The 20,367-nt window shown below is 39.6% G+C and overlaps 1 protein-coding gene across 1 annotated transcript; it reads right to left on the bottom strand.

Annotated features, from left to right (window-relative positions):
• Positions 1–1,927: 1,927 nt before the first annotated feature.
• LOC140241565 (condensin complex subunit 3-like) lies at positions 1,928–19,986 on the bottom strand. Its single transcript, XM_072321300.1, has 21 exons — positions 19,852–19,986; positions 18,773–18,979; positions 18,170–18,398; positions 17,446–17,591; positions 16,973–17,057; positions 16,148–16,340; positions 15,562–15,711; positions 14,915–15,049; positions 14,324–14,537; positions 12,862–13,044; positions 12,286–12,393; positions 11,243–11,362; positions 9,744–10,007; positions 9,080–9,261; positions 8,235–8,403; positions 6,837–7,007; positions 5,705–5,923; positions 4,923–5,031; positions 4,230–4,323; positions 3,812–3,958; positions 1,928–3,085 (listed from the first exon to the last, which is right to left on the bottom strand). The coding sequence occupies exons 1-21, from the start codon at positions 19,957–19,959 to the stop codon at positions 3,025–3,027; spliced, it is 3,294 nt and encodes a 1,097-aa protein (XP_072177401.1). The 5' UTR covers positions 19,960–19,986; the 3' UTR covers positions 1,928–3,024.
• Positions 19,987–20,367: the final 381 nt, after the last annotated feature.

Below are 20,367 nucleotides of genomic sequence, written 5' to 3'. Positions count from 1 at the left end.
TGTACATGAAAGGGTGTATGTGCATGTGTTTGTTACACATTTTGCATTCTCAAAATGACTTCACAAAGATGGGGTGCATATCAACACAAGGGGAATCAGCAATTTTGGAAGTAGTGTGTTTTGATAGCCCTATATCATCTTGGCCATTGCGGTATGTGTTCACCACCACATAAATCTTCACGCATACAGCTATGGTATGATTTCTGATTGAAACTAAAAAATATGCTGTACAGTATCATTATGTTATATTATTCATTACTTGTGTGATTTAGTTGGTAGGTATTCTTTGATTGCCATATATGTTTGTCATGGCTTTAAGATTGGTATGTCTTTGCTCAATAAATACAGCTGTAAATATTCTTACACGCCAATTAACTGTTACTGTACATCTGTGTATATATGTTTGAGGTCCTAACAGGTGACATGCAGGGTAATAATAGGGATGTTGGAGCATTTTATGTCGTGGGAGGGGGAACGGTATATGATGAGTAGTGATCAGAGGAGAGAGACAGCCTGTAACATTCCTGATAAGAGCTAATTGGTCGTCTTTCTATCACAAGCCACTGTCATGGTATTTCTGTGTCCCTAGGAAGCCAGCCAGTCAGTCTGTCTGTCTGTCGGACTGTTTGTCTGTCTCTCCTCCAATCAGCGAGTCTCTGATCGATCGGCTTGTCTGCTTTTACATTGAAACTGTCTACGGTATGTTGGCTGAATATTACTTGGCTGGCTCGGCGTTCCAGTTCGCAGCATTCATTGTTTAGATGAAATAATGAGACCATTGTTATTACCATCATCATCATTCATCATCGCCATCGACACTCATCATCAGTCATCACCATTCATTATTATCATTATTCATTATTGTCATCCATCATCATCATCATCATTCTGTTCATCATCGCCAGCAATCATTCATCTTCATTTGACATTATCATAATTACCATCATTATCAATCGCCATCGCCATCAACATTCATCGGTCTGTCGTCACCATCATCATTCTATCGTCATCGTCATTCACCATCATCTTACGTCTTCATTCATAACCATCATTTATCTTCACTATCGTCATTTCATTATTTATCACTATCACACCTGCAGCAATGCATTCATCAGCTCAAGACTCATAATACATCATGGGTAGAGATGTCTACCCTACCACAATCTTTAAGTTGGTCATATTGCACATTGACAAGATTTTCGTAGTAATACAGGTTTGAGGTCAAACTACATGTACATCATTTGGGCCTAAAAGCAAGCATTTCTTTTGACTTGATTCCTGCAAATTCAAAATCAAATCCACAAATAAAACCAGGCTTAGGTTTCAATAGACATTATGTGTAGATATCTGCATGCAGATCAGATCACTAATGCATTTAACTGTGAGGTGGTGGTGGTTGTTGTTTTTATCGTAAGTACTCTTGCTGTTTTTGTTTTTTCAGTTGATGATATGGTGATGTATATTGTCATTCTAAATAAAATACTGTGCAAGTAGAGATACAAGCCACCTATAGTCAATAGAAAAGAAAAAGACAACAGCCCAATATTCTTGTACAGCATGAATTACAATCTCATTTAAGATTACCGTACAAAGTGGAAATTTTCACGGTGTTGAAATTTTCGCGCATTTCAAGCGACCAGAAACTAGCGCAAAAATAAAAGCATGCAAATATTTTTGCTTGCTGTATGTTCCTGTAATTGGTGTCTTGATTCCGCGGAATTAACAAGCGAAACCCTTCTCATCCGGCCAAGCGCGAAAAATTAGTCGCACGAAAATATCCACTTTTACAGTAACCGATGTCGTTGTATATGTGTTATTCCTCCCGTGTGCACTTGTTTGTATGCAATTACTTGGATACATGCATCATGTTTGGAACAAAGAGACAAAGTAAAATGACAACAGAGCAACAAACACAACTGTACTTGATATGAATAGTTTTCATCCTACAGCCATTACATTTATTTCAACTCTATTCCCATGATATCAAACCCATCCCGCAACCCACATTGACAAGGAATAAACATGGTATACATGTTTGTCTTTTCTCCATGTAAAGGGAAATACATGTACATGTTCATTTGTAAATGTATGTCTCCGTTTGTTTGTTTTAGCTACACATATGTAAGTGCTGTCAAAATAAGCAAAACCAAACCCACGACAAATAATGACGAAAATATTTTATACATTTATCAAGGATTCAGGTCATTAGAAAATATGGTGGTGGATTGGGCAGAAAATAGAAATAAAAACGAGACATTACACATTATTTCACATTATTCTGAATACATTAATATGGTCATTGCTTATTATATTGTGCCAACAGGAATCAATAGGGTGAGGCATGTTTTATGAAAGGGTCACTACTATGCAGTGGTAAGGTGAGATAATACTTTGATTTGATTTTCAGTATAGTGAAAATCAAATCCTTTTCTGAAATAAGCATCAAGTGACCATAGCAATAACTCCAACTTATCCACTTATTCCATGGTAGAGACAAAACAAGGCGTGATTTTTTAATATGGCAGCAATTGCTACCCGTCTCATTCATCAAAATTTATCTGTTGCTTATACGCTAGTAAGAGAGCATATTCACTATTTACAGAACCAAAGCATGCTTCCCGTTACACACAACATGTATTTACATATAACAAGCCTTTCCTGGTATAGCACTTTACAGTGTCTTCATCATTGAGAATCTTAAGTGCAAAAACTGAAATATAGATTTTACAATTACAGAATGTCAAAGCATACCCTAAACTGCACTGTTTACTGTGCCCCCTCCCTCCAAAAAAATAAACTTACAAAAAAAATCAAAAAGCAAAAAACAACAACAAAACAGCAGCCATTAAATAGAATAGGAGTGCACCATATCACCCACTACATTTTTCTAGATAGCTTACAGATTAATACCACATAACATATAAGACACAGTGATGAAATTGTGGTTATTTCTTCTCTTGTGTCTACTTATCTTTCCATCCAAACATAGAGGCACTTCAAGTTTCATCACACCTGATTTTCTTCTTAACAGCTGTCATCATCGGCATAATTCAGGACTTTGAGCACCCTGTCTCGCTTTGATCCCCTGGTACAAAGAACAGAGAAGATACAGAAAAAAAAGCCAGAAATTTATGAACTGGATCATTGTATGGAACAGTATACATATGCATAAAAAAAAAAAAAAAAAACACATACATCCAATCTCCTTTAACTGCACAGCAGTTATAGTACTCTATTACGTTTCATATGAAACATTTGATTATAAAGTGAGTGATCACATGACATTTTGAAAATTGCTTGACAATTTTCTCTCAACTCATCATAAAATGCAGTTACAAGGCATGATGAGTAAACGGTGTAAAATATCCAGATCCGCAGCACTGAGCCAGAAGGTGAAGAAACAAAGGGGTTCTAAATTGTACAACTTCCATTTCTCTTCCATCGGAGTTGAGTCTGACAAAGTTTGTTTAAATTTGCATAAATTTGTTTCCAAGATATCTGAAAAAGCTTACATTTGGCAGAAGCCAAATACAGGGAACCTTGTTATAATGAGCTGCTTGTGACTACTGAAATTTCCTTGTCGTATAATGAGTTCGGATGAAGCCATATTTTGCCATCTCAGGGATAAAAAGCAAACAATTAATGTAAACAGGAATGGGGCCCACATAATTACCTTGTTATATCAGGTTATTTTGCTTCATCCAAACTCATTATAATGAGGCTTCCACATACTGAGCAATTAGTGTTGCTCATCATTCTGAGCCTTTGGTTCTGGAGATCTAACAAGATTCTATCTGAGGATTCTATTTACCTCTTCAAAGCTTGTCCAGCAAACAGCTCTGCATCACTGTCCTCACTCGCACTCGACATCACAAGCTCTGCCAGCTTGGCCTTGCCCTTGGCTCGACCCCCTCTGACCTTTGACCGGGTCACGCTGGCCTGGCTCTCCTCATTCTCACTACAGAGGGAAAAAGAGGGTAGGACAGAACAAATCAACATAGAGGGACAGACCGTGTCCATGTCCAACAGTCCATGAAGTGTGGAATGTATAACTGGAGCCAGGTAGCTTTGTCTTCACTTCACTACAAAGAGCAATCAAAGAACATTTGTACTTTATATCCAGTTGAGAAGGTATGGACTCTCTATCAATGCCATAAAGTCCACCAAATCATAAAAAACCTTGTAGTGACACATGACACCAATCATTTATCGATCTTTCCTCTTCTCACCTTTCATTCTCCTCTTTAACAACCCTCCTCCTGCCGCGAGTGCCTGGCGTCTTGGCTGGCTTCTTCTGCTGAGCTGGCGTCTTCGCACTCTTGCCTGGTGAAGTAAATTAATATTGTCACAAAGTTGTGATTTACACAGAAATGTATACAGATTTCATGCTGTCACATTTTCAACCTCTAAAAAGGTTGTACAAGTATATCCCCCCGCAAAGATCACAGTATTTTGCATGGTTAAAGAATAATGTCCCCCAACACAATCTATGAAATTTCATAGTAATACACCACATAATTTTTCAAAAAGAAATGCAAAACTAACACTTCTAATGAATGTCACACAAGAATATGCTTCCCTTTTATACTGAGAATAATGGTTGGATTTTTTTTTTTGGGGGGGGGGGGGGGGGTGGGGGGAGGGGGTCTCAATAACAAATTCACTGGTATAGTGGTGTTTCCACTAGTTACCTACCTCTACAATATACCAGCTTAAAAAAGAAACCAATTTTCAGGGTTCCAAAGAGGGACACACAAACTTTAATTCTTGTGATTTCCATCCTTCCTTAGAAAGACATGGTGGCAGATGCATTCTCTAAGTTCATTAGGCACATACACAATAACTAAGAATGCCACAATGTTACACTTTCTCAGCTGAATGCATCCACATCCAGTCAAATGATCTCTTCTTGTGAACCATACCTCTTCCTCTAGTCTTCTTGACAGGCTTTTCTTCGGTTTCTGCCTCCTTCTTACACTCCTCCGAAAGAGTCTCGGCTGCAGTGACTGCATCAGGCTCCGATTCTTGTGGCTAGAACAATGTCATATGCAGAGTAATAAATGATGATATGTCATTTTATTCCTGCAGTTGAAAATGGGACAAAATCATCCCCACAGATCTATAAAACATATTGCAGGTTGAAAGTCAGAGAGGAAACTCCTTAAAAACTTTGTGCAAACATGAATAAACAAATGGCACAAGCATAAACTTGTTCTCCAACACGCTGGAAATATCACATTTCATTACAGTCATACACTACAGTGGAACCACATTATATAACAAGGCCAGCTATAGCAATAGATCTCATCTATAGTAATGAAGTAATTTTGCAGATTCCATTCCTTTTATATTCTTCTATTTTATCCCAGATACAATGAGATATCTGATATAACGAGGACATTTCAACGGTCCCAAGCAGCTCATTATAACAAGCTTCCCCTGTGCACTTATAAAACACTGAATTTGATACTAGATGTTATCGAAACTTTAATCTTGACAGGAATGTTTCTGAGGGGAACAAAATCATCTCTACTTATCCAAACATATCCCATGTGCTTCCCCAAATTTTCCTTTAGATGTCCTCATCTTTACCAGGCCATGAATGTACCAGGTGTCAATGAGTGTTATGTATCCCCAAAGACACATGATTATGATAGAGCTGAGTAGTTGGCAGCGTAGGAGTGATGTCAATTTTAGAACTCACCTCTTTCATTTTCCCTTCTGTGTCTTCTGTGGTGTCAGTCTCCTCTGGTATTTCTTCTTTGTCCACCACTTCCTCTTTGTCCTCCTCTGCATCATCGGCTGCTTCTCCCGCCTTTTCTGCCCCATCTCCCCCGTCCTCCTGGTCCTCATCGTTCTCCAGGGCACCGATGATGTCGGCAAACTTCTCCAGGTGACGCCTGGCAATGGTCTCTTCCACATGCTGTCAAGATTGTAACAAAGACACGACAGCCACGTGAAGCATGAGCACAGAAATGGGCATACTCTAATCCTGGTGCATGCACTTTTGGTAAGATAGCCCAATTTCAGATATCATCTACTACAGGTTGGCTTCAGTGCAGTAAAGGTGTGTGTAAATACTTGTTAACCAAGGAGGGCTAAATTGTGCTGTTCCAACCTCTTCTCCCATAAAAAAAAATAATAATAATTGATAAATATATGATCAAAATATGTTTATTAAATGCAAAGATAACTTGTATTTAAATAAAAAATTGCTATGTCCACTTTGCACACATATTCTCCCCACTTGTATAAATTGTAGAAAAATGAATCATATTTCTTACATTTCATGAGCATTGGGAGGAAGTAACTTCAGCAAGAAAAAATTCAATACAAATAAAAACAGTTCTGTCAGCTCATGAAGCTGTGAATGCTGCACACGTCAATTTGACTTGCTATTATTTTCAGTTTTATGCTGCAAGTTTAAATAAGTTGGGAACTTTATACAGACATAAAGACGGATTAAAAAAAAATATACAACAGAGTAATCTTAGTATGAGCAGAATGCAAGCCATTGAAAGTTATAGTTCATAGTTCCTTTCCTCCAACATGAGCTTCTACCAACAAGTAACAATCTCTTTTTTTTTCATGCTACCATCTAGAAAATAAAATTTTCTGCTCATTCTTGAACTTGAAGCATTCAAAAACTTGCCTGGAGAGAGTATAAAGCTGATATACAATTCCTTTATCACAGCTTTAGCATTAATACCAATGTCAACAACTCTTCAATCACTTAAGGCTCTACCTAGCAGGCTTTTAGCTAGCAAGTGAGTGCCCGCAGGCCTGGATGGCCAAACGATCAACTAGGCTAGGACAGCAGTAAAGAGGAGACTGACCTCCAGTAGCATGTCGCTGAGGACTTTTATGTCTGACCGGAGGGCTTGGCTGTGGCCACTGATTGTCAGCAGGGTCAGTGTCTTTGCCAGGACACGGGTGCCGGGGGCCTCGGGGTCTTCCAGGATGGCATTGGCCAGTTTCAGGGCCAGGTTGTCATGGACGGTGGCTTCCTGCACTCAATAACAACAGCAGAAAAGTAAGCAGATTGTAAATGACATGTGATCTTAGTGGCTGACATCATTGTCAAGGTCACTCAGGGAACAAAAAAATATTCACATCATAAAGGGGTTAAAAGGGGTGGAAGGATTTAACCTTGAAGTTACACTGAATGACATTACAATCTGATTCTAGATGTGGAATAATGTAGAATAATCTCTGTTGAGGGCATTCTCAATATTCATCTGTATGCACCCATATATATCTAGACATTGGTGAAAAGAGAGAAACACACATATATTTCCATGGCACTATCTGATCCTATATTACTGTACTCAATAACGTCTCTGTTGTTTAAGAGTTCATCTAAACTGAACCAGTCACCAATGGTTATAACATACTTCAGACGACAAGTCCCTCATGAAATTTTGTTTTTCACTGTATTCCCTATCTTTCTTCTTAACCCGAATCAGGCCGGGCTTTTTTTGCTATGCTAAAAAAGCCCCCCCGAGATCTCGGCCATTGGTGGTGCGATCGCAACGAAATTTGGCATGCGTGACACCCACGTCATATTCTACAAGACTGCGTCATAAAAATTTTTTAAATAATCAATTTCTAATTTTTATTAATTAATTATGCAAATTAAGCTCAAGATCATATTCTAGCCTTTAGAATTAAAAGCATTGAGAGTCTACCTTTTGGTCTGTAAATCTGTTCTAGCATATTCAACAATTGTACATCACAAAATCTTCCAAATCTCATTTCAATTCTTATGTATTTTATTGTTTTCAGAATTTCTTATGTTTTTTTTTGTGTTTTCAACTTTTGTTTTTTCTTTGTTTTTTTTATTGGAAATTGTCACTGATCACTTTTCTACCATAATTGGCATAAAATCAATCAATGAAAATAATTAATTATAAAAATAATCAGGTTTTTATGACTTTCATGACAGAGCACTGTTTTCCATAGGAAATGTACACAAAATCACAAAATTGTGCCTGTTTTGGGGCGACATGCCGTTACAAAAATGGGCGTGGCTTCGAAAAAGTATGCGTGGACGTTGCAAATTTGGTCCCAAAAGTTGCGCGAGGCTTGAACGTAGAAAGTCAGGAAGCCTCGCGACGAGGCCTTCTCGCGTTACAGAATTATAGCGCGAAACGACGAGGGGGGGTGGATTCCCCCCCCGGCCCCTTTAGGGTTAATTGATGGGTTGAGTGAAGTTGGTTGTATGTTTTCCTCACCTGTATGTCAGAGGCCTGTCCATTGGTCAGCATAGTGTGGTTGGTCAGGTGGACCATGAACTCAGCCACATTGCCGGGGTTGACCTCGGCCAGAGGGGAGGTGGTCGGCGCATTGAAGAGTGTTCTCAGGGTTGGAAGGAAGGCCTCCTCCCAGCATTCCTGGTGAACCCTGCAGATTACAAAAAACAACACATTGATCAAAGTATCGTAATTAGGCTTTGAAAATCAATGTGCAATCACATTCAAATTAATGATTCTTGCATGAAGCAGTTTTTATTGGAACTGATTGACAAATTGCCTCTCATCGACATTAATAAACACCAATTACTGCATACGCTGAGTATTTCGCGAGGTTTTTATCTTCGCGAATTTTGTGAGTCAAGCGCTATTCGCGAATTTCAAGACATGTGAAATATTGACTTTGAACCTGACATGAATGTGACGTGCACGCATACATTTCTCCATTACGTACTGTACTTCACAATCGCAAATTCAAGCACATGCGAAATTGTTGGGATTCGCAAAAATTTAGACTTGCTAAATACATGGCGTACAGTATTCAGTAGGAGCCATGATAAAAATCATGAGCATACATTCTTGGGTCAGACACATTCACAATGTTATGGCTACCTCATGTAGGTCTCATGTATGCTACTGTTTGGGCATGTTGGATGTTCCATAGAAATGGTGAAGCCATTATGATTCTGATATTGAAAATGCTAACAATGATGAAGAAGCAATGATGCCATCTTAAAGAGAGACAACACTTTGGTTGAAATAAGAATGGGCAAATAAAGGCAACATAAACCACTGATGTTTTCTATAGACACATGGCCTACACACACCTTCCAGCAAAGGAGTAGATGGGGAAGAAAGTTCCGAGGCAGGAGCGGAGATGTTGGTCCTCCTCAGAGGTAGGGTTGTACCACAGCAGGAGGAGACGGGACAGCAGGCGGGGACTGGTGATGCGGCCAGACAGGAGAAGCTTGGACAGCCCCTCCGCTGCAACGGTCCGCAGCTCATTGCTCTGAGGAAGGGAGAGTGACAGGGGGACAGGGAGGTTGAGGTCTTAGGGGAAAGTCACGCAACATTCAGTGTCGCATATTCATTAGTTGGTGCAACGGACATCTACTCAAATCAATTCAGGAATCATTAGGACAGCAGAGAATTAAGAATGTATGCATGGGAAAATGTGTGAATGATGATGGAAAATCTCAATGTGTAAACTTGATGCCTTGTAGAGGAAAACAATATGAGAAGTATACTTCTGCTGACCAGACAAACAAAATATATTCAATTTTCTATTGTGTGTTTCTCCATCAAGACAGCAAAACACCAAATGGAAAAATGGAAAATCACACATTTTTTTTTCACAATTACTTTGGTACAAACAGAGAACATTGATCAAATTGAAAACAAATCCCTTACCAAAAAAAGACTACATCTACCTGTACTGGTAATCAGTTTGTCAGGAAATTATTGCAAACAATAGTTCAAAACTAATCTCACCTCACTATCAAGAAGCTTCGTGAGGATGGACAGAACACTAGTGGCAGTGTTCTGAGAGGTTTTGTCTTTGTCTGTTGGTGTCTCTTCTTTTGCACCCTCCTCCTCCTCCTCCTCCTTGTCCGTCTCTCCTTCCTCTTTTCCAGCAGCGCCCTCCAAGGAGCCAGACTCGGGGAGCTTGAAGATGTCGAGACCGTAGGTATGGGCGATGTCGAAGACGGCCTGCAGGGCTGTGATCTGGATCGTCTCCTGGTCCACTTGGGAGATCTTGGGAGGGGCAGCACCAACATCAACATGAGATTTACTATCATCAATAACATTTACAACATCGCAAGTGAAGAATATCTTCACTTTGTCAGTGATAAATGGGATCAACAGGAGAGGTTGGCATCCAACTGTCACTTCAAAAAAAGGTTTTCTTTTCTTTTTTTTACCCACTTTCAGCAATGGTTTCACACAACTTTTTAAAATTCACAAAGTGGCTTCTCAGTGTGAATGGCTCAAATTAAGAATCGATACTCAGCACAACACCTTATCTGAGGTACCAGCACTTGCTTTTTACATAGGAGGAAGACAGGCTGACAAGCAGGTGCTATGATCAAGAGGATCACACAAGGCACTTTCAACAAAGGGTTTGGTGTCATTAAACAAGAAGCTACATCTGCACAGTTTCTTCAACCTTGGGGGGATAAATGGATGCTTACTAGGAAGCGGCAGACCATTGCTGGAGTTGGAATAGGCTCAAGTGTGCCAGAAGGCAGCAACCTGGCTGGAAAGCTTCCGTAGTTCATCAGGAGAGGAGGGAATGCACCATAAGGTCGAGTTTCACTAAAGTGACTGTTGGGTTACGATATACGATTTGTTGAAGAGGACTATGAGCACTGCGACATGGTAGAAGGTGCTTTGTAAAACCCACATTTACTATCATCATATCACTCTTTCGAAGGCAAAGTCACTCCTGATAGTATGTTGCTTTGTAAGAAAACATTAATATAAATAGTAGATCGGTAAAAATTTTGGGGAAAAAAATCAGACACACAAAGGAAAGATGTACTGATAAAGTGTAGAGAGTAAGGCAAATTGTTAACCCATTGTGACGTGGGTGTTGACTTGAGTAGCACTCCCAAATTTGCATCATACACAAACTGTCAATAATTTTCATCTTTTTCAAATATTTTGGCACAGACAAAACTTATCTGCGAGGAGGACATGCAAAAAAGTATTACTCTTATTGTTTATTAATAACAGATCTGACTTTTTTTTTTTGAACGAAAAATTGACATTTGTGAACTTTTTTCTGTATCTAATATTGGTCCCAAAATTTTCAGTGATGACTGATCTAATTTTCTGCTTTTATTCTTCTTTTTTTTTCACACAAAGCAACATAATATATCAGAATGGACTTCCCCTTTAAGGGGGTGGAGGTGGGGTCTGCATATGTGTGACACTGATGGGCCACCTAAACAGGTCCATCTTGATCTCTATGTTGGAAGGAGATTTACCTGCATGAGGAGAAGAAGCTGCTGCTTGGCAAAGTTGCGGCTGATCTGGGCTCCCAGCCCCAGGCACTTGACCGCCATGTTACGGACCGAGGGATCCTCATTAGTGATTCCAGGCAGGACCTGGTCAAGGAAAGTCCGGACATATTATTGTGTCAAACCTGACCAGTCACCTATATTATCTCCTTCCTGCCTCACTACTGCTTGAAATATAGTTGACAGGGCAAAGTTGTGTAATATTGGTCAATCAAACAATTCTCAAACATAGCTTCATGGGTGGCTGGCAGCAAAGAAGTACTTTTGATCAATGTGATCAGTTAATGTCAACGCCATGCGGCTGTAAGTTTCAAATGCATAAAAAGGGAATAGGTGTGCCTACAGAGCTCAGAAACCATGGACTAAATTGGTAACTAATATCAAAACACTGTAACAGTTGTACACAGTATTTTAAAGACTACATGTCTAACCATCCTCGTCCATATTACCAGTATCAGCAGTTCCCAGAATGTGCATTCTTCAGCTAGTATTTATGATCTAAGTTTAGTTTTGCTTGTCTACACAATTAGAACACCAATACAGACTTTACACAGTTAACCATCTGGGACAAACTTAAGTACACATCTTGGGGAATTATTTTCATAGATAAAATCATAATGAAGCCTTTATAATGCCAACATTCACAGTGTTCAAAAACAAGTGTTATGGTTTATGTTTTTAAAGTACTCAAAACCAAAATATAAAATCATCCTCATGCACAGTCCAAAATTAACTAACATATGATCATTCAATGAAACATGCACTATTCATATAAAATCAGAATTGCGGTACTGAAATACTAAGATGCTTTGATGTCTTATGCCTCTCTGTTTAGGGGGGCATTTCATGAAGCGTTTTGTCAGATATTTGGCTGACAAACTGTTATAAGCTACTGAAATCCTTGCATTTGATTGGCTGAGAGCAAATTTGCCCAACAAATTTGTTGGAAAAATGCTTCATGAAATGCCCCCCTGGATAACCCCTGATAAGGAGTCGTTCCATTCACCTACCAGTACGGTAAAAAGAGTGTGCAGGGTTGGGTTCAGCTCCTTCACACTCAGGTGCTGCATCAGCTCTGCAGCTATGGTCAGGCACTTCAGCAGGGTCTCCGGGTCGCTCTAAAAACACAGATACAATTTGTAATAAAAAACAATACAGGGCGCTAGTTGACAGTTGAAAGAGGGAGGGCAGTCATTTAAAACTTCCTACTGCAAAATGGCATTGCTTCTATTACCCTCAGCTTCTCTCAACTTGAGTATATGATCCTAATTTTGTAAACGTAAATTCCAATTGCCTGATTTATATTAGTTGTTGTTGTCGTTACAGTTGTGTTTTGGAGGTGGGCTTTTCAGATTCTGGAGCTTGTCAAAATAAAAGTAAACTGGTTCATCTAGCTAGTTGAGAACAAAAATTTGACACAATACATGTTTAGATGGACAGATTGACAAAGAAAGAGGAGGAGGAGGAGGACAAGAAGGAAGGACCAACCATTCAAAGCCTGCAACCAAGATGGATACCTTCACACAATGTTAATCCTCCCCCTCCCTTTCTCTAATGACTGCATGGTGGGTGTGGTTCCAATGTACCTTCTCAGTCCGGATCTCCTGGGGGGTGTTCAGAATCTGAGACTCCTCCAGTAGAGAGTTCTTAGTGCATTCCAGCTCCTCCAACCTCTGCTTCAGCACAGCAGCCTGGCCAAAGTCCTGGTGGGCCACTGACTCCTCCAGGGCATCTCTGGCCTGGGTCAGGTCCAGCCGGATGCTGGCCAGCTGAAGAAATGCATGTCAAGATTTTGAAGCCGTAACAAGCTAACATTTGTTTGTTGTAAAGTCATGGTGGTTGCAGAAACACCTTCCTGTGATGTATATACATTTAGGGGTAGCTTTACACAAGTATTTCAAGCAATGGCATTTGCACAATAGCATATCCTAATAGGATAAAAATGAAGAGTATACAACAGAGTTCAGCTCTAACAACCTACACATTGAGCTGCAAAAATATAGCAATATTCTGGAAGAATTTCATTAGACAGCTTTTTTAAAGTAGACTTCAGAGTGACACGTTTAAATATTTCATTAACATTCGGCTATGTCTCTCTCTCTTCCCCCCCCCCCCCCCCCATAAAAAAAAAAAAAAGTATGGCAGTCAGTGTAAGTCAGTCAACCCACTCAGGTGCCATGATAAAAGCATCCCAAATGAATGCAATTCTAATGCATTAGGAATCAGCAGAATGTCATGAGCCCTCGTCCAGTGATAGTCAGTTCAGGAACATGTATCACAAGGAAAGAAAGCCAGTGGATACAAAATCAAGGAGACTTCTATACTTTATTTTTGGTTGGGGCATGAAGGGATACTATATTACTAAGAGTTGATCTTAAAGGGAGCCTTCTGAACAATCAAGGACGCTTGCAGACTCCAGTAGAGCATGGTACAGAAGAACTTTGAGTACATCCTTACAGTACACATTTGAAGACCTGAATATAAGAACGACCCAAGTCCAATTTTTGGCCAAATTCAGTTTGACATGGGAAATTGTAGCTTATGCATGGACTCATCTTGTGTATAAATGATAAATCCTAATTACCCCTGGAAGTGCCTGAAATGAATGAGTTAAATCTTATATGAATGTAAGAATGAAGGACTTGGGTCATTCTTACATTCATATTATAGCGACCCTCTCTCATCCTTCTCTCATCTCTGTTGCAGAATATCATGTATATGATTCAAAGAACGACCCAAGTCCATCACTCAAAATGGCCTCTCCACAATTAATGCAAATATTAATTGTCATAATAATATATGTTCTAATTTGTATATACAATTTTGCCTTCCCATCACAGTTAAATAAAATATTATTGGACAAATAAAAAAGATATGAAGTTTTTTTAAGTTTACCCGAAATGGTCTTCCATGGACTTGGGTCGTTCTTATATTCAGATACTCATTTGTATCTGCAAAGCCATCAAAACATGCAGGCATCTATCTTGAGCCTCAATTCTCAAATACATCGCAGATTTCCTTGTGCTACAAAAAGAGGAGGATGCCAACCTTGAGCTCTCGCTTGCGAATCTCGTCGGCTGGGATGGGTTTGTTCACCACGGTGATGGGCTCCCGGATGTCGGCGACGATCTCCGCCATCAGTCCAATGCGGGCTTCGTCGTCGACGTGGAAGTCCTTCAGCCGGACAATGAGAGTGGCCACCAGGGAGGGAGGCACATGGGGGGCAATCAGCAGCTCCTGCACCAGTGCATCCAGCCTCTTCCTGCAAAGTGGGGTTGCAAGGGTTAGTGTTCTTGAATCATGGCAAAGGAAAAAGTATGCTAAAGGGGTCTGTGTTATAATGTATGTTAATGGTTTAGTGGGACTGGGCCCTCTTACCTTCTAGGGACTTGGACAATGAAATCATCCATTGTGTGTGATAGCACTGTGCCAGTAAAATATATATTTCCAGTCTTCTTTAATCATGACTACTTACATGGTGAAAATACCTCTTTCATTAAAAATGAATAACTACATCACCAGAAGCATACACTAGACTCCAGAGAAATCAAAGATCTTAGTGCAAGCACTGACATTTGCAAAACTTCCTATTTGAGAGGTGTTGGTCACGAATGATGAATCAAAGTTTAGTTAACTGACCTGCCAACCTCGTCAGACTGATCCAGGCTGGACGTCATCTTGAGGAGGTGCTCGCATATGAACTCCTGCTTGAGGGTGTTCATGACGACAGTGGTGACATCATGACCGCCGGTCTCATTCAGAGTTTCACAGAACCTATGGTGGTATGATGTCATTGATGGGGAGAAATGTGAGACCTGCAACATTTGTTTGGGAAGCAAATACATAATAGACTACAGTGTTTACACACTGCAAACTGTTTCAATCAAAAGATTTTCCCTTTTTCAAGTATGTAATCAGTGACACTTCATATCACTCTTGAAGGCGGAAAGTGCTTACAAAACTAGCACTTTCCGCCTTTTCTATGTTTGTGGCTTTCAATTAACTAAAATCTTTTCACTATATATCTTAATTTCATTCTGTCACTACAAATAAAAGGAAAAAAACAGAAAATAAAAAAGAAAACCCACAAAACAAATGTCCTCAATTTTTCAGGCAATGGATCCCGTGGACATGACCCTTAAAACTATTTATCTATCACTGCAGTATTACACCATCAGCTGGGCACTATAGTTTCCGCTGCAGTGTTTAACAACTTACAACCAATTCTACACTGAAATGACTCTACATATTTAAAATATGGGGTCCGATTTTGAGATTGTTCTCACTTCTGGATGTAGTCGCAGAATGCAGAGGCACTGGGCATCAGTTTGTCCATCAAAACTTCCGCCTCGTCTCCAAGGGAACGGACATGCTCCACCAGGCATCTCCAGTAAAGAACATTCTCACATGATAGCATCTCAGAGGGAATCACCATACTGCCAAGATTGATTTAAAAAAAAAAAAAAAAAAAAAAAAAAATTAATGAAAATAAAAATCAAGAAAACAGCAATCACTATGGCACATCTCAATCCAAAGTATTCTCATTGCAAGCTTCAATCTTCTAGGAATTACATATTTTTATAATTCAGATCATCTCACAAAACTTCATGAAGCTTGAAATTTTCAAGCAAAATTAAAAGGAATGAATCATATTTTTCTAAAAAAAAATAACAACAAAATTTCCATTTCTACAGTGTGAGTAAGGGCTTTCAGAACATGCATTCCTATGTTACCATTAATGCAAGCAGTGGCAATAAGTCCGCTTTTTCAAACACACTGGCTAAATAAACATAACTCTGACAGAGAAAACAGGGATTTAACCAGAAAAACAAAGATGATGATACAAGTTTCCAGATACTCCTCTACACCTACTCTTCATTCAGCAGGTCGAAATCCTCAATGATGCCAGTTGGGGGCACCTTCTGGAAGATGGTCTTGAGGGCGAGCTCCGCCGTGGAGCAGGCATTCTCAACGTCCATCTTCTCCAGGAGGTCGATGGCGTTGCCGTCGAAGGCCCTCAGCCAGCTCTGCAGCAGTTTGCCAGCACACACATCTCTCACCATATCTGGGAATAAGAGCACGAAAGCAAGATGAGTAGCATGTAGGAGAGGAGAGAGTCTGTCTCACCTGTCAAATTTGATGGATCAACACAAGGACCATCACTTGCAAGCATGTTCTAACACCAAGAGTTTACGGAGAATGTTACCAAACAAAAATTCATTTTCTAACACAGACACAAGGGCATGCAAAATATCAAATAAAAACAAAAAACAAAAAACAAAAACAAAACAAAAACAGAACAGTCTCAGTGCTTGAGTGACACTTGAAAAACATGAAAATTATTTCAGTCAATATGCCAGTGACTTACTTCAAATGGCTTCCTCGGGAGAGTGCCACCAAAGTGATGTGGTCACATGTTTGTGATGAGCACAAGACTTTTGATTCACTCAGTACATAAAACTGCACTGTATTTCAAAGCTTAGTAGAAAAAATAATGTCCTCCCTTTTGCTGCTGCTTCAAATAAAATTGAATTTTTTGGTATTGCACAAAATTTGACAAGTGATGCAAACATGAAGATGGATGAAGATGGATGATGACCCTTCCAAAGCATCATTAGATGGATGTCTTGACAAATGTGATTGTCAGATTTCTAGAAAGTTGTAGTTTTCAGGCACATTCAGTGTGTTTCTAATTACCTGAGTGGTCAGTAAGTCCAGCTTGCAAGACTTTCACTCGTGTGGAGATGGACAGGGCCCGGATGTGTACCTTCTCTGCAAGAACCTATAGTCAGGGGGAAAGGCACAAAGAGAGCAGCTGTAAATTTTAGTACCTCTGGCTTCTTTTTTTTTTTTTTGTTAAGTGCTGCTCAGCCAGCAGTATCTCATCATTCTAGTTTAAATCGAACAAAGAATCATAGTTACTGTACATTGGTCACTCAGTACACTACTTTCTTCTGCCAACAGATTAAACTGTAATGCAATTAAAATGTCAGCCAACTTGTCTTCACTATCCACCTGCCTAGCACAATCACTTTTCATGTTTCTCTGCAGTAGCTGCTACAGACAGGTGAAAGTGGATCTCTACTAATAGAATGTACAATAATGTTGTCATCACGAAGATGTGATGAAACGATTAGCCACCCAAGTACATGTAATCAAGAGATGCTTACCAGGAAGGCCATTTTTCGCACGCTGTCCTTGATGTCCCTGGTACGCAGCAGGATGGCCGACAGGGTCTGACTGGCCGGTGCAATGCAGGATAAAACCGTCCTCCTGACCTCAAAGTTGACATCCTTCTCCATCAGGTAAAGGTAAGCTATTGGAGTACAATTCACCAAAGTAAATTCAAATTCAAACATGGTAGGGATAGTGCAACTTGCATCCCGCATCAGGAATCATTTCTTTTAAATTGAATCATTGATATATATGCATGATGCCTTCTTAATCTCACACTTCTGCTGTCAGGTTCAGCAATGTGCAGGTCATGACATGAATATTAAGATGCTTTTAATAAGTGTAATGTAGCAATGCATTTTGCAAAGTGACAATTAAAAGAAGATACATCTTCTACAGCAAGATCTTTTGACCAGCCACTGGTCTCTCTTTCATGCAAGGATCTTATCATTTTGCTTAGAAAATGCATAAATTGCAATACAGTGCATTCATAATGGAATAATGAAAACTTGAATTGTAAAGCCTCTCGACAAAAATGCATTTTAACAACCATAAAAAAAAGATAATGAAAATTTGCAGCTATACAGCATTTACAAGAAATGAATGTCTTTTTTTTTCTGTCTTTTTTTCAAACCTAGCTTTATGTTCATGGGAACTTTTATAATATTAGAAATTGCTATAACATATGCAAGTATTCAGGGCCCTTGGCATGTATCTCACCTTTAATGACTGGGCAGTCAGGGTCAGAGGGGTCCTGGAGCCGTGCCAGGGCCAGCACTGCCTGGACCCGCACGGCCGGGAACTTGTCCTGCACTCGGGTCAGCATGCAGCGATAGATGCGGTCATACAGGTCGTCATCGATCTGGGCTTCCTCCCCGAGATTGTTCAGCAGTTTGTTGATCATCTGGCATGCCCGGAAACGCACTGCTCGGTCCCGCCCGTTGTGTGACTAGAATATCAGATCGGATAAGAGCATTGGAGTCTTTGTGTTTAAGCTTTACACCATCCAACGCTGATCACTAACCTCTGGTGACTACTACATGTATACTGTGGAGAACCATGTTAGTGCATACTAACAATCCTGTACTCTGAAGATTTTAATTTTTCACCAAACAAAATGGCTTTCAGAGTATAGAGCTGCCAATGAAGATATATCTTGAAATAGCAAATTACTAATGAAAGATATTGGCACCCCAACAATACACTTGAACTTGTTTGCCACAGTTCAATTGAGAGTGCCTGGGAGATTTAAACTGGATTCTACACAATATTAGTATAATTTGAGGTGAAAGTCCATGGCACACAGAATGAGATTACCCGTACCTTCAGGAGAAAATTGAAGAGGAAGTGCAAGAAGTTGTTGTCTGTGTCTGCATCATTCTCCTTGGCCTCGTTCTCCACAGCAAATGATGCAGCAAATTTGGCCACAAAGTCCAGGGTGCGTTCAACAGCAGCCTCTCTCTTGAAGATAACCATGGAGTACTTGAGAAAGCCAATTAACTCTTCATTGAGTGCATGCTTGTCCTCAGCCTGTTCAACAACAATAATAGCAAAAAAAGATCAACAATAGCAGCACAGGGGGGAGACGAGTTGTTTTAATTGTTCAAAAGTCATTGCCCTCATTTTACAACAGACCCACACACTTTCACAAATTGCCATTTTTATAAGTGATAAGGTAATTGACAAGAGAGAGAACAGTTAGTGTGTTGCATCTCACTGCAAACTTGAGTAGACTCTAGTAAAGACTTCAAGTTAATTTTCTGTCTTTTCTTTAGATGCTTCCAAGTTTGCAATTGTCTTAAAACCAAAGGGCTTCAAAGCTCAAAGTTGTGTCATGATTCATTACTACTGTGAATGTAATACATATGACGTACCAACATGACAACCGACCGTGGTTCTATGTTTGGGCTTGTATTTCCTTACTTCAGGTACAAGTGAAGTGTTTGTTTGCAAAAACCGATAAGTCCATATTTGCCAAATGGAGATATTTGCGATTAAAGGTCAAGTAAAATAAAGAGAATAATAAGAAAATATTTGCTTCTTTTGACCATAACTTGAAAAATGAACCTTTATATGTAGTGACCAATATATCATTTAAAAGGTATTATTTTGTACTTTATGACAGAGACCGTACTTCAAAATCTTCAAAAATGGACTTATCGGTTTTTGCGAACAAACTCTTCAAGTATACTAAATATTTGAAACAATTGTTTTCTAGGTTGTTGTCACACCACTGATTTATTTTCGTAAAACGTCCTCTTGCTGTGATAGTGCAATAAGACGTGTAAATCAAAGAATGTCGTATCTACACAAGTTACAATTGGGAGCTCTTCCCTGGAAACTTGCAATGACTATACCGTAGGCGTAGTTGGTGGTGTCGTTTGCAATCCTTTCCTTCTCACCTTTGCATAGGTCTTCTGCAGGGCTGTCATGAGCTTGTTGTGGGTATGAAGTCCCTGTTGGCATTCCTCAAACACCTCCTTCACAGTGTATTCCCTTCTTGGAGCCATGATTTAAAGTTGGGGTGCACCACTCAGGGTAATCTGTAATATAGAGCTAGCTGGAGTGAAAATCACGTAAAATTTGAGAGTAAAGAGGACAATTTATAAGCAAAGTTAGTAATGTAGGCCCTATTATAGTTTGATCAATATTTACGAGTTTGTGGAAATTGACAAGAAATTTGATATCAGAATTTCACCTCAAATACTAATAGTACAGGGCAGTTGAGGTCCAGGCCTGTAACGTTAATGTATAAGGCTGTAAGTTGTAACTAACGTGTGTTAGGATTTTTAATGGGGGGGGGGGGGGTTCGGAATTTAAAAAGTGGACCATTGGATTGCACTTTCGGGTTTAATCAGCTGTATAATTAAAAAAAAAAAAAAAGGCTCCCCCATGCAATTTTTTTCTTTTCTTGTGCG

This window comes from Diadema setosum, chromosome 18, assembly GCF_964275005.1.
Source record: "Diadema setosum chromosome 18, eeDiaSeto1, whole genome shotgun sequence".
Classification (NCBI taxonomy): domain Eukaryota; kingdom Metazoa; phylum Echinodermata; class Echinoidea; order Diadematoida; family Diadematidae; genus Diadema; species Diadema setosum.
This window is presented reverse-complemented; position numbering and strand designations above follow the sequence as displayed.